This window comes from Panthera tigris, chromosome A2 (genome assembly GCF_018350195.1).
Source record: "Panthera tigris isolate Pti1 chromosome A2, P.tigris_Pti1_mat1.1, whole genome shotgun sequence".
NCBI classification, from domain to species: Eukaryota; Metazoa; Chordata; class Mammalia; order Carnivora; family Felidae; genus Panthera; species Panthera tigris.
In genome coordinates this window covers 112042486-112057299 of record NC_056661.1, presented here as the reverse complement: position 1 = coordinate 112057299, position 14814 = coordinate 112042486, and the positions used below count along the sequence as shown (strand labels likewise).

At 35.2% G+C, this 14814-nt stretch overlaps 1 protein-coding gene across 1 annotated transcript in view; it reads right to left on the bottom strand.

The window, feature by feature from the left end:
- ABCB5 (ATP binding cassette subfamily B member 5) overlaps positions 1–14814 on the bottom strand; it is a 134975-nt gene that overhangs the window by 76734 nt on the left and 43427 nt on the right. Inside the window, 4 exon segments of the mRNA XM_007089072.2 lie at positions 3069–3239; positions 9836–10039; positions 11320–11445; positions 14423–14533. Of these exon segments, the coding sequence (XP_007089134.2) occupies positions 3069–3239; positions 9836–10039; positions 11320–11445; positions 14423–14533 (612 nt within the window).

Genomic DNA, 14814 nt, shown 5'->3' with positions numbered 1-14814 from the left:
TTTTTTTTAAGCTTATTTGTTTGTTTTGTTTAGAGAGTGAGTGCGAGCACACTTGCATGCATGCAGGGCAGGGGCAGAGAGAGAATCCCAAGCAGGCTCCTGACGCAGACCCATGCAGGGCTCAATCTCACCATGAAATCCTGACCTGAGCTGAAATCAAGAGTTGGACGCTTAACCCACTGAGCCACCTAGGTGCCTGGTAAGGAATTTGGTATTTACTTAGAGTGAAAAGTGAGTTAAAAAGCCACTGGAGGATCAGATTTACATTTTAGTGGCATCACTTGACTGATGTGATAAAAACAGATTGATTGGGCATGGGCTGAAGCAGGGAGTAACTTGCAATATTCCAAGTGAGGAGGGGAGCCTGGGGGGCTCAGTCAGTTGAGCGTCCGACTTTGGCTCAGGTCATGATCTCATGGTTCCTGAGTTTAAGCCCCGCATTGGGCTGACTGCTGTGCGCAGAGCCTGCTTCAGAAGCTCTGTGCCCTCTCTCTCTGTCCCTCCCTCTCTCGTGCTCTCTCTCTCAAAAATAAATAAATGTTAAAAAAAAATCCAACTGAGGACAAGAGTGATAGTTCCCTTATGCTCATTTTAGTCAAAACCTACCTTCTGCTCCAGGAAACTACTGATTTGATTTCTTTTTAAAAATCACTATAGATTAGTTTTAGTGGTTCTAGAACTCAATATAAGTGGAAGACAATGGGGGTAATGGAGAGGAGGGGTGGGAAGGAACAAGTGAAGGCTGGGCATGGAGGGGGTGGATACAGCATTCACCAATAAGAAGAGATATATTTTATTGTTCCCTCTTTGTTCATTTTGTAGTTTGGAAGATATTTTGAGCTGGAACTGTTAACTGCTGTGGGTTAGGCCATATCATGCAGCAGGTCTGAGAGTTCTTAGACGAGCAGAAATGAGATGTGCTGTGTGCCCTACCCTCCTTAGGTAGGAACCTCTCCAAAGGTTTGATTCCACAATCGCCCTCTGTGTGGAATGTACAGAGGACTCTCAGGGCACTGGAGCTTTCATTACCTGGCCTTTTTTGAACTCTCCTCTTTGCTACGAGTCACTTTCCAATAAACTGATGCATATATAATTAATTCCGTTTATTGTGCTACTTGTCACCCCTTTGTTACCATTTACCTTCATCCCATAAAAGACCAGCAAACCAAACTTAAAGCAGTTTCACACCTATATGTCTCTACAATGTCAATAATTCTCTCACCTTTAAAAAGTGAAAAATAATAAGAGTAAATACATTTTTAAAAACTTAAATTCCCTCATAATTCTGCCACACAACTGCTGGTATTTTCATATATGTTGTCTTCATTTTTGTGCACATGCACACCTATTATATATAATTGTAATCATAGTTTACAAACGATTTGTGTTCTTCTGTTTTTATCATGATACAGATTTAATTTTAACCATTAGTAAAAAAAAAACTTTTATTAGTTTATTATGTCACTAAGCAACTACTTTAAAAGTCTGAACAATTTCTGATCACCTGAAGTGATTAACACATTGGTTGAAAAGATAATGGACACTTAAACTTTAACAACTCTGGAACCTATTACAATGTTTTTAAATATCTTATATATATGTCAATTGTATCTCAAGAAAATGAAAGAAAAATCTTATGTAAGTTAAAAGATGGTTGGTTATATTAAGTGTAATAATTTTTTGGTACATTCAAGCCCTAAGTAACTAAGCATCACCATTACCGAATACAATTTGAGTGCATTCTGTAGAGCCCAGTCCCAGTTACTAAATTTAAAAAAATGAAAAAAGCATCAGCCATACCCTTGAGGGAATCATTGTTTCTTTTCCACTAAAATTAACCAAACTGGTAAAGTATCTACAATAAACGTGGACTTTCATATCACTTCCTTACTTTATGGAAATAAGAAATATCATGAACAACAGGTGGCACTCTCATTGTGGGATGAAAACAAGGGTAAAAACACATACAATTTAATTTGCAAGTTTATAATAGTAACTAACAGATTATTCAATAAGCAGTGGGCACTCTGGCTGCCAGTATCCATTTCTGGTTGCACAAAGTTAGTATTTAACAAGAAAAGTCTGTAATTTTCTTAGACACAAAAACACAACACGTTTTCAAACAAGTTCAAAGTAATTTGTGTCATTAAGCCTTCTGAAAGGTCTGAAGGCCATGACTGATTGACTGATTTTTTAAAGAGAGAGAAAGAGAGAGAGAGAGAATGTATGCAAGTGGAGCAGAGGGGCAGAGGGAGAAAGAGAGAGAATCTCAAGCAGGCTCCATGCTCAGTGCAGAGCCCAACACAGGGCTTGATCTCATGACCATGGGATCATGACCTGAGTCAAAATCAAGAGTTAGATGCTTAACCTACTGAGCCAGCCAGGCATCCCTGAAGGCCATGATTTAAAAGAGGCGTTGGCCATTGAAAAAAATATTCATGGTTTTTCATGTCACTGCCACCAACTACTGTCCCAAATGCAATGCAGTTTCATAAAGGACCATCACTGTATTGAAGTCCTGAAGCAAGTCAGTAGCATGCAGTAAGCAGGAGGTTAGAATGAAGTTAGAGGGCCAAGGGCTCTTACAGGAGAATGATTCAAGGGTAGGGCAAACCACACTGTATGCTTCCACCCTGGAGGTGAAATTAAGTTAAAATGATTACTTTGGGGTTGCCCTAAAGAGGAAAAGTGGTCAGAGAAGAGAATCCTACAGGTGTGTATGCAAGAGGCTAAGAATGGATGTGGTTATAACTGTGATAGTGGTAGTGGTATGGGGTTACTATGGGGAGGTGTAAAGTGTAGACCATTGGAAAGGAAGTATATATGGGATGACAGCGTGGATATCAGCCCTGTATGTTTTTAGCACCAACTATAGCATCTTCTTCTTTCATCCAAATCACTTCCTATAACTATCATGTATAAGTTTTTACAAGGGTGAACATTCTGCATCAATACCTTAAAGAGGGCTCTGAACTCAAGAAATAATCCAGTGCAGACCCATACTTTCTTGTATTTAAAAACAATGTTGAGCCAGGAATATGGAAATAAGAAATGATCTGCTCACTTACCTTCTCCAATGCAGCTTGAACAACTGATTCACTTTCTGTATCTAGGGCAGATGTAGCCTCATCTAAGATCAGGATCTTTGGGTTTCTAACTAAAGCTCGAGCAATTGCGATTCTCTGTTTCTGTCCTCCACTCATTTGTGCTCCTTTTTCTCCTACCAAGGTATTAAATTTCTAATGAAAAATAGGAAAGAGCACAGAAACAGAAGGCGGCATGATCAAATTATTAGAATAGGCAATGGCAGGCAATAACAGTTGTGTTTTAATACCACCTTAACCACTACTTCAGCCTGGCTGCTTTTGACCTTTGAGTTGTCCTTTGTGAAAACAAACAACTGTTGGAAAAAAAAAAAGAGTTCAATAAAGAGACGACCAAAGGAAAATTTGGCTAGGACTAAAAGAAATGAGAATGTATGATAGTCAAGGATTTTTAGGGAGATTAATAATATTTGAACCAATCTTGAAAGTTTTTAAAGACGATTTAAAATGTACCGGTATCTTTAAAAGAACTGCTGTAATACAAACACATTCTTAACTATCTGAAATGTTTAACAGCAATTTAATATATTATTCACAATTTCCTTCCTGGATATTCTGAAAAAAGGTATGAAAAGATTAATGCAAAACAAACTTCTCAAAATTTTTTTCAGTCTTGGGACACTTTTGGACCTTTTATTTCTTTTACTTTTTATTTTTTGGGATATACCTCTTTAACAAATGAGATATTTGAGGTTGGAGGTAATTTCTAGAACTAATGAAGCATAGTTGTAATATTGTATTGGGTTAGGTCCATGACCCAAAGCTCATTTCTTCAAGGATATAAATTTAAATAGTTTTCTAAACCTTTGATTTCTAGAGTTTGACCTTTACATTAAAAAAAAAAAAAAACACATGGGGCACCTGGGTGGCTCAGTCGGTAAGCCTCCAACTTCGGCTCAGGTCACGATCTCATGGTTCATGAGTTTGAGCCCTGCATTGGGCTCTGTGCTGACAGCTGTTTCAGATTCTGTGTCTGCCTCTCTCTCTGGCCCTCCCCTGCTCGTGTTCTGTCTTTCTTTCTCAAAAATAAATAAACATTAAAAAAATTAAAAAAAAAAAAAAGAATTGGTTTGTTGATATCCACAAAATAGCTTTCTGAGATTTTGATTGGAATTGCACTGAATCTATAGATCAAGTTGGGAAGAACTAACATCTGGCAATACTGAGTTTTTCTTTCCATGAACATGGAATAGCACTGCATTTTAAAAATTCTTCTTTGATTTCATTCTTAATATAGATCTTGTACATATTCTGTTAGATTTATACCTAAGTAATTCATTTTTTGGATGTTAATGTAAATGGCATTGTGCTTTTAATGTCAGATTCCACTTGTTCATTGCATATATATAGGAAAATGATTGATTTTTATATATTAACTGTGTATCCTGGAGCTTTGCTATAATTGCAGTGGGTATTTTTTGGTCTGTCTTCTTTTATTTAGCATAATAGTTTTCAGATTCATTCATATTGTGTGTATCAGCAATTCACTCCTATTTATTTCTGAGTAGTGCTTCACACAATGTGAATCTACCTTAAGCTACCAGCTTCAGCAAAAACAAATAAAAACACAAAAAAAACCAAAGAGCTCAGTTAATTCTGATTTTCAGTTAACAGTGAATACTTTTCTTAGTGCAAGTATATTTCATACAATATTTGGGATATACTTATGATAAAATTATTCATTGTTTATCTGAAATTCAAAATGAACTGAAATCTTGTATTTTATCCAACAACTTTATATCAGTTGCAATTTATCTATTCAGCTGCTGCTGAACATTTGCATTATTTCCAATTTTTGAATATTATGAATAAAGCTGCTATGAACATTCATGTACAGAATGTTCTTGTGGTCACATTTTCATTTCTTTTGGAAAAATATGTGGGAATAGAATGCTGAGTCATAAATGTATTATAAGGTTATTATGTTAACACTATAATAAAGTGTCAAATTTCTTTCTAAAATGACTGTACCAATTTCACTTTATTCAGAATGAATAAGAGATCTAATTGATTTACATTCTCATCAGAAGTTATTATTGCTTTTATTTTTAATTTTGGCCATTCTAACAAGTATGAAATGGTATCTCATTGTGGTTTTACTTCAAATTTGCCTGGTGACTAATAATGCTGAATATTTTTCATTGGTATATTGTCCATTTCTTTGTGTGTGTGAAATGAAATGTCTGTCCAAGTTTTTGTCCATTTTTCTGTTTTATTATTGTGTTTGTTATAAGAGTTCTGTATATATTCTGAGTGCATGTCCTTTGTCAGACCTGTGTATTGTAAATATTTTCTTTCATTCTGTGTTTGGCCTTTTTACTTTCTAAATAGTGTCTTTTAAAAGGTTTTGATTTCAATAAGGTTCAGTTTATCATTTTTCAAATAGCAAATGCTTTTCTACCTAAGAAAAGCTACCTTGGCTTGGTTAAATCAAGGTCACAAATGTTTTTCACTTAAGTTTTTGTTTTTGAAGTTTGATAGTTTCAGCTTTTATATTTGATTTAAGATCCATGCCACATTAATATGTATACATGGTATGAGGGAAGGGTCACATTTTATTTGTTTTTCCAGAAGGATATCCAATTTTCCCAGCACCATTTGTTGAAAAGACTTTCCTTTCTCCCAACAAATTAACAATGGCCTTGTCAAAAATCATTTCACTAGATATGTGTGGGTCTATTTCTGGACTCTATTTTTTCCACTGATCTACATTGTGCCATTTCCACTTTCTTAATGCTGTCTTAAAATTATATATTGTAGGTCTTCCAACTTTGCTGGTTTTTTTTCGTAACTGTTTTGTCTATTTTTAGTCCTTTAAATTTTCAAACAAATTTTGGAATTAGCAGGTTGATTTCTAGACACAAAAAAGACTTCTGGGATTTTGATTGATATAGCATCAAATTTATCAATTTTGGAAAAACATGTATCTTTAAAAATACTGAATTTCTAAATCAATGAATAAGTTACACTCTATTTAGATCTTTAATTTCTTTCAGCAATGTTTCATAATTTTTATACAGAAGATTTACACCTTACATAACATTTAGTCTATTTTAATATTTTTTGATGCTATTGTAAATGCCACTTTTTGAGAGAGAGAGAGAGAGAGAGAGAGAGAGGGAGAGAGAGAGAGAGAGAGAGAAGGGGAAGGGCAGAGGGAGAGAGAGAATATTAAGCAGGCTCCATGCTCAGTGCAGAGCCTGACATGGGGTTTGATACCATGACCCTGGGATCATGACCTGAGCCGAAATGAGGAGTGGATACTCAACTAACTAAGCCACCCAGGTGATCTGTAGATGACGCTTTTAATTTTGTTGTTATGATTTAGAGATCTAGTTGACTTTTTTTATAGTTATAGGTCTTACTAAGATTATTTCTTTTTTAAAAAATTTTTAATGTTTATTTTTGAGAGAGAGAGAGAGAGAGAGAGAGAGAGAGAGAGAGAGAGAGATGGGGGGGGAGGGGCAGAGAGAGGGAGACAGAGAACTCAAAGCAGGCTCCAGGCTCTGAGTTGTCAGCACAGAGTCCCATATGGGGTTTCAACTCGCGAGCAGTGAGATCATGACCTGAGCTGAAACTGGATGCTTAACTGATTAAGCCACCCAGGTGCTCCTAATATTACTTCTTTTTGAGTGACTTTTGGTAGTTTGTGTCTTTCAATGAACTGACCCACAGCTAAGTTGTCAAATTTATATAAAGGCATAGCCTTGTTCATAGTATTCCTACAACATTTTAATGTCTTTAAGATTAATAGTGATGTACTATCTTTCATTCTTCACATCGGTAATTTCTCTTCTGCTTTCAGATTCTTCATCAGCCTTGCTACCATGTATTGATTTTATTAATCTTTTCAAGGAAAACAGCTTTTGATTTTAATGATTATTTCTAATATTTTTCTTTTTTTCTTTCACTAATTTTTGTTCTAATCTCGATTATTTCCCTTCTTCTGCTTGCTTCGGGTTCAACTTGCTCTTCTTACCCTAGTTTCTCAAGTTGGAAAGTTAGTTGATAGATTTTAGGTCTTTTTTCTTTTCTAAAAGAAGAATTTAGTGCCATAAGTTTCTCTTAAAGCAGTTCTTTAACTGTATTCCGCAAATACTGATACATAGCAGTTTCATTTTTATTTAGTTAAAAAAGTCACTAATTTTCCTTGAAACTTCCTCTTTCAGCCAGAGATTATTTAGAAGTGAGTTATTTAATTTTCAAACATTTGTGGATTTTCCAGATATATTTCTCGTAGTGATTTCTATACTTTAATTCTATTATGGTTTGAGAACATATATTTATTGTATGTTTTCTTTGAAATTGCAAAGTTGTTTTTTTAATGGCCCAGAATATTGTTTACTTCTGTGAACATTCCATGTGTACTTGAGTAGAATATATTCTGCTGCTATTGGGCAGTGTTCCATAAGTGTCAGTGAGATCTAGATGGTCAGTAGTATTGTTCAGGTCATCAGTAGCTGTACTGATTTTCTGCCTACTTGTTCTATCAAGTACTGAAGGCTTCAACTAAAATTGTGTGTTTGTCTGGTTCTCCTTTCAGGAGCAGCAGTTTTTGCTTCATGCATTTTGAAGATTTTCTTAAGTGCTTAAGCATTTAGATTATAATTTCTGGCTTATGGATCATAGTTTCCTATTTCTTTGTATATCTAATTATTGCAGAATGTACACTGAATTCTGTGAATGTTACGTTGCAGAAACTCTGAATTCTGTTTTCTTCTGAAAAGAAAGTTAATTTTTGTTTTAGGAAGCAATTCAAATATTGCCTGATCATCTTGAACTTGTGTAATTCTGGTTTTACACTTTGTTAGGGGAATCTGTTGAAAGTCTCAAAATTTGGCAGCACCCAACCTGTAAGTTCTGTCTCCTCTGGGGATCTTGTCATGGCTTGATTTTGTTAGGGTAGGTCTAGAGTCAGCCTACTCTAAGGTATGGCTTTACTTTTAAGGTGTGGTTTTTTTGGTGGCTCAGCTATATGTCTGGGGTATTAAAAATGTTAATGTAATCTCTCCATTCTGGCTGGGCTGTGGTTTCAACAGACTTCCAGTATCTTTATTCTACTCTCAGCTTTGTAGCAGCTGCTCTCTAGTAAGCCTTGGGAAGTCTTATCTTCAGACAAGGATTTCCAAGTGGTGCTCACAGGGACTTCTATCCCCACACCTCACTCCACAGGTCTCTCATTGCCTCTCCAGTTGCTTACGCTGTCCTGAAACTCTATCTCTGTCTTTCAGTTTAGTGAAGTGCCATGTTCTGTCTAGATTCTAGTTCACAGAGATGGGGGTCAGAGGTGTGTTCCTCTGCAGAATTGCTGCAAATTCATGGAGTTTCCTTATGAGTTTCCTTTCTCTCTGGAATCACAATTTTGTGCTACCTCTTGTCCAATGCTTGGAAACATACATCCTATGCTTTTCTGGTTGTTGATGGGAAAACGCTAGCAAGTATCAGTTAATCCTAATATATTAATTTTAAAATATGTGTATATCATAGAAATAATGGCATTTATTTAAACACATATTTCCCCAATTTTTCCACTGGGGATGTCTGGAACTTTTATTTATTCCTGTGCTTACTATTATTTCTCTGCTCAACCATGGCTGTGAAATTTAGTTTCCATCATGAGCCAGTATCTTTAATTTGTTCTTTGGATTATGTTTTTAAGATTTGTTATTAATTATATAGCAAGGGGCATCTCTGTATAAATACTGGACTTTTAGTAAGGCAAGTAGTAACTTACAGAGTGTGATTTAAGATGTCCCAGAAAATTCCTAATTCCAAGTGGGAAACTAAAGATCTTTGGTGTTTGACGAAGGGAAGTCATTCAAAGTGCCAAAAGAAAGGTCAAAGAAGTTTGTTTTCGCAAACTACAAGGCAAAGGATGACCTTAAGCCATTAATGAGTTTGCTATTCCAATTATGACCATAAATAATGGAGATAAAAGGTAATTACTGATATAACAAAAGTTTTTATTAAAAGAAAAAGAAAGAGCAAAAATTATTATGACCCATGGAGTATGGTTTATAAAACATATACACTAAAATAAAGTTTTTTGTTATTGTTGCTTTTTGATATAGTAGAATTTTATTCTGTACTTTAATTTCAAATCTCATCCTTTCATATTTTACAGGGTGCTCCCCACAATAGTTTCACGTGATACTGAGGAATGAATACTTTGGGAAATGTAAATAAATGGCTTTATAGCTATCAATTTTAAATACCTTTTAGGATCTGATATGTCCTAATATCAAGAATCTTAGTTTACTATATCTCTTTCCAAGTATGATAATACATTTCTTGTCCAATATTGGATCTATGTGCTTCTAAAAATGGTCATAGTTTTCCTTTTGCCTTACCATTGTCTGTGACAGTCCCACTCTTAGCCACAAGATGGCCTTGCAAATCAACATTTGGCAGACATCAATTCTCAGCTTGGACTGATGAATTTGTTTCATATTTCTTTGTTATATTTTAATATATCCTTCATTTATTTTTCTTTTCCATTTGCAGTGAGAGCCAGTAAGAACTAAATATGGCTTTAAAAAACTGACCTTCAATGATGCATTTCTTCTTTTGGTTGCTGCCATGCTTTCTCATTCATAGATGTTTCATCTAGGACAATTCAGCAGTTATTCACACTCCTCCTACTCTGTAGAAGTTATTGTTTTGTTACCTTATTTTGGAACATTGAACTGCTTTAGCTCTAAACAAGGACACAGGTTACATAGTGTACTTACATTGGGGAACTCCATTATAAAATCATAAGCATTTGCTTCCTTTGCTGCTTTCTCAATCTCTTCATCGGTCACACCATCTCGTCCATATTTAATATTATTATTAATGGTGGTCCCAAACAAAACAGGCTCTTGGCTGACCACTCCAATATGTTCTCGATAATACTGAACATTTAAAGTTCTGATGTCATTCCCATCTACTGTGATCTGCCAATCCAAAGGAATAAATCATGTGGTGATACCTTACACTGCACTGGGTTTAGAGTCTTGTTCTTTAGTTCAAAGTTTAAGCTGAGAAGCAGGCTATTTCAGGAATCAACGATTGGCTTCTTTTGATAAAATATTTATAGCATGTGTACTGTCAACAGCCTTTTCTGGTAGATGTGAACCAATAAAACCTCAAAAAAAAAACACTGGCTTAAAATATTGCCAAACCACTTGAATATCCTTATTTTAAGATCCACAAATTAGGTGCTACATAGATCCCTGGCTATAGGAGCCACAAATGTTGTCATGTAGACACATGTAACAAACTTCAGTTTTGTTAACTTAAGACTGATGTGAACTTTGCATTTTTTTCTAGGAAATACCCTTTCTTCAACACCTCACTCTGCTGCAAAAGTCAAAAGTGTCTTCTATTCTTTCATACAAATAATAGTAAAAGAATACTGTCTTCTCCATAAATAGTGCCATTACCCATTACCCCACATATTCCAATGACAGAAGCCGAGGTTTGATAATTATAACTCCCAGAGCTTCTCTTTATCACCAACTCTGGAATTCTCTCTGGGCATGAGTATTCTATGCAACTGCTTTATATATGGAATGCTTAACCATAATTTATTTATTTAATATTAACATGGATACATGAATCTAGTATACTCCAAATGAAAAATTAGGAAGTCAAATTTAAATGAACCAGGCTCTAGGAGAATAGATTTTCTTTTAAAAATAACAGTTGAAAATTTGAATAGAAGCATTAAGATTTATGCTTCTGTGACTATCATAGTCTTGTTCTCTATGATATTTACAAGGGTAACAAAGTCAAGTGCAACATTATGGATGACAGAAAAAAATGAGAGAGCATATTTTCTGCAGATATTCTGCTGGGATGTTTTGAGAAATGGAAAAACTTGTAAATTCTGGGTACTACAAATTATGTCATTTTCCTCCACAGCTTTCATCACCTTCTAAAATACTATATAATTTACTTATTTGTGGTTCTCTACTTATTACAATGTAAATTCGATGAGGGTAGAGGTTTTTATGCTTTGCTCATCTATGTTCCCTAGTACCCAGAACAGTGCCTAGCAATAGATGCTCAATAAATATTTGGTGGATGAATGAATATGCAGGAAAGAAAATGATATGGCTTCTCTCAGGTCCACTGTTAAATCAAAGTTGAGATAGCTGTAAGTTCCCTATAGTAGGTGGTATTTCCTAATTTCATCATGTGGGCCATGCACGATTTTGCTAGGTACACTTACAAAGCCGTTGTCAGGATCATATAACCTCTGAAGAAGCTGGACTGCAGTACTCTTCCCACTGCCGTTGGGGCCAACCAAGGCTACTGTCTCTCCAGACTTAATTTTGAGATTCAGACCTTTTAGGATCTATTGGGATGTAGGGGGAAAAATTCTATATAACTAGGATAAGTGAGAATATGATCCACATATTTTCAGAAATTTAATGTGGAATTATAAACAGAAAAAGAATTCTGTGACACTTAAAAACAAATTTAGACCTTGTTTTGTTTCATGTACATGTATAATAAAAATCTACATAATTTTGGAAAATAATATTTAAAAATGTCTTACCATCTCTCTCTATAAAGAGGAGATCTAGATTAAAAGTACACAAAAAATATTAACTAGCCATAGCAAACTGTTCACATTTTCGGCTGAAATACTTTATATCAATTTCATGACTACTAAGTTAGTAAAAGTTTTTTTCTTTTAATTTGCAACAATTGAATGAAATCTTGCCAGATATCTTCATGAGATATTTAAGGAAGTTCTTTCTTAAAAAATATATATTTAACATTATTGAAAAATACAGTAAAACCTTGGCTTGTGAGCATAATTCATTTCAGAAACATGCTTGTAATCCAAAGTACTTGTTTATCAAAGCTAATTTCCCCATAAGAAATACTGGAAACTCAGATGATTCGTTCCACACCCCAAAGATATTTATATGAAAATGATTACAATACTGTAATATAATATAAAATAACAAAGTAAATACAAAATAGAAAGAAAAATAAACAAATTAAGCTGCACTTACCTGGCTGGTGTGGGGGAGATGAGAGAGAGGAGGCTTATTGTGCAGGACGACCTTCACTATCACTAATGGAATCACTGCTATCTATTGACTCAATGGAATCTTTTTCTGCATGGGGGTCACTGTTACACTTACACGGATGTCGACTACAGTAAAGTATTAATAAACTCTTGTCATACTGTATTTAATGTAACTGGCAATAAGGCAGCAGAGGAAAGGGTCTGTATCTGCAGGCAGCCTGACCTAGAATGAAGCAAAGCATTCCCAAGCTTACTCTTGTATGGAAAAGCAAAGGGCTATCCATAGGGGCTTTGAGGTGACAAAAAAATACACTAGTGCCAGTTGTGAGTACCTTCCAATGTTCTGAAAAATCACTGATTTCTGCCAAACACTACAGCCTGACACTCAGCATCCAAGCATGGGAGACGATCACCCACAATCCCGCATCCCGCAAGAGAAAGAGAGAGAGAGAGAGAGAGAGAGAGAGAGAGGAAACCATTGGCTCCATTGTGATCATGTGACATTTGGCCTCACATACTATTCGTATTGCAAGACACTGCTCATTTACCAAGTTAAAATTTATTACAAAGGTTTGCTTGTCTTGCGGAATACTCATAGAACAAGTTACTTGCAATCCAAGGTTTTCCTGTTGAAAAGTAAGACAACTGGCAAGACTCCTTAGGTGCTCCCATGAATGAATTCCACTATTAGAAACCCTCCTTTTCTAGTGCTGGATCTCATGGGGACATTGAAACTCAGGGTAGCACTTTAAAATATTTCTCAATGCCTGGAGGTTGCTACCAGCTTTTAGTGTCCTAGGGACTTGCAGTGTGAGAGAAGCCTGACAAATAATGACAGAATGGCAGAAGCCCTACCAAAATGACAACAGCAATCTCGTTGAGAAACTCTCATCTATCTTTGCTTGCATTTATTATGTACTCAGCTTAAAAACATGGGAATCTCTCTTTGGGCTCTCACTTTGATCTCCCTGTTTGTAAATAAACAGACCCTTTAAATAACTTAAACATAAAACTTGCAAAGGGTCAAGCAGAGAAGAATTCTTTGAAGGAGGTGAGAAATTCAGGACTCCTGGTGGGAGTACCTCCTCTGTCATCTCCACTTTTACCCTGGAGTTGGTTTCTGTACTTTTGTTGGAAGAATATGTGTTTTATTTATTTAAAGTGGTAACGAATTTCTTTGTTTGAAATTATTCACTCTTTAGCTTAATAAAAAGGGATATATTTCAAATGTTCACTTAAAAATAGTTTGAAACCCAGAGAACACTTTACCATGCAATATAATGGCACAATTTGTACTTAAATCTCTAAGAGCCAACCCAAATGTAGTTGCAAATGTGTGTTTCTGTTAAGAAAAATGGTAGAAGGCAACACTATGTCAATAATGGTGATTAAGTAACAAAGATTTCAAAAAAGAGCTTTGAAAAGAGAATTTCAAAGACATAGAGAAAAATAAAGAAGTAGGAGTAGGTAGATCTTTTCTGAATGCAAATTATGCAGGGACATTTGGGCACTTTTATAGGCATTAAAGGTTGATGGCAAGAGTAATTTTTATCAATTTCATTTAAAATAATATTGTCCTTTTTGTATAAAATAAGTGTTTTATTAGTAATCACTCTTTGCAATTTTTAACTGTAACTACTTTTTTTGGATAAATATACTAATAACATGAAAAGAGGAGGACAGAAGAGACAAACGTTTTCACAAGAACTTGTCAAAGACTGAACAATGGAGGGTAATAAACTGGGCTGCATGTGCGCCTGTGCACACGTGTGATTGTCTGCATGTATCTAAAAGTGGGAAAGAAAGTACCTGAGACACAAATGCTGGTCCAGTAAAGCTCTTAGGAAAAGGAGAAGGAAAAGGCACAACACATGCATAATTCCTCAGGTTAGAAACTCTGAGGTTAAAATGAGTTACCTTTGTTAAGTGGGATAATATTTGGGGACCACCAATAGGTGATGCCATCAATCCAAGACATTTTGGTGTGCTCCCAAATGCAGTGAAGGAATTTCAGGGAGTTGAAAATGTTTTAGTAAGTTGAATGCAAAAAAGAGGCTGTGAAATGTAACTAGCTCTTCCAGAGTTATTTGTCCATTACTGATCTATCTTTCCTTCCTTCCCTCCTTCTTTCCCTCCCTCCCTACCTTTCTCTTACTTTCTCCTCTCTCTTTTCAAAGAAGAGCAGCAAAATCTTGGTCAAAATAATCCTAAATACTCTCTTAAGAAGAGATCTTAGCCAATAAAAGACAATATCAGAGTACTGTACAATTCTGTAATTAAATTAACCTACCTTGATAGATGGTCTTGATGGATAACTGAAAGAAACATTTTTAAATTCCACAGTTCCTTCTATGCATTCTGGTTTATATCCTGTTGTTGAAAAATTATCTATAGCAGGTTTCTTAGAAAAACAAAGAGAATGTTACAAATCTTCAAGGGAGTAAGTTGATATTTTACATCCTAAAAACAATTTAAAGATGGTTTACTTTTACAATGCTTTCTTTTCTGCTTCCAAACTACATTGGGTTAGACATAAAGGTTTCAATAAAACACAACGCCCTTGTAGAAGAGTTAAAACAATCTCTTTGCATATCTAATTATCCAACGTGGATTTTGCCCATCTTTTGTTTTAATGAAATGAATGTATGTATTTTTTTGGTTTCTTTCTTGCAGTAATTGTAT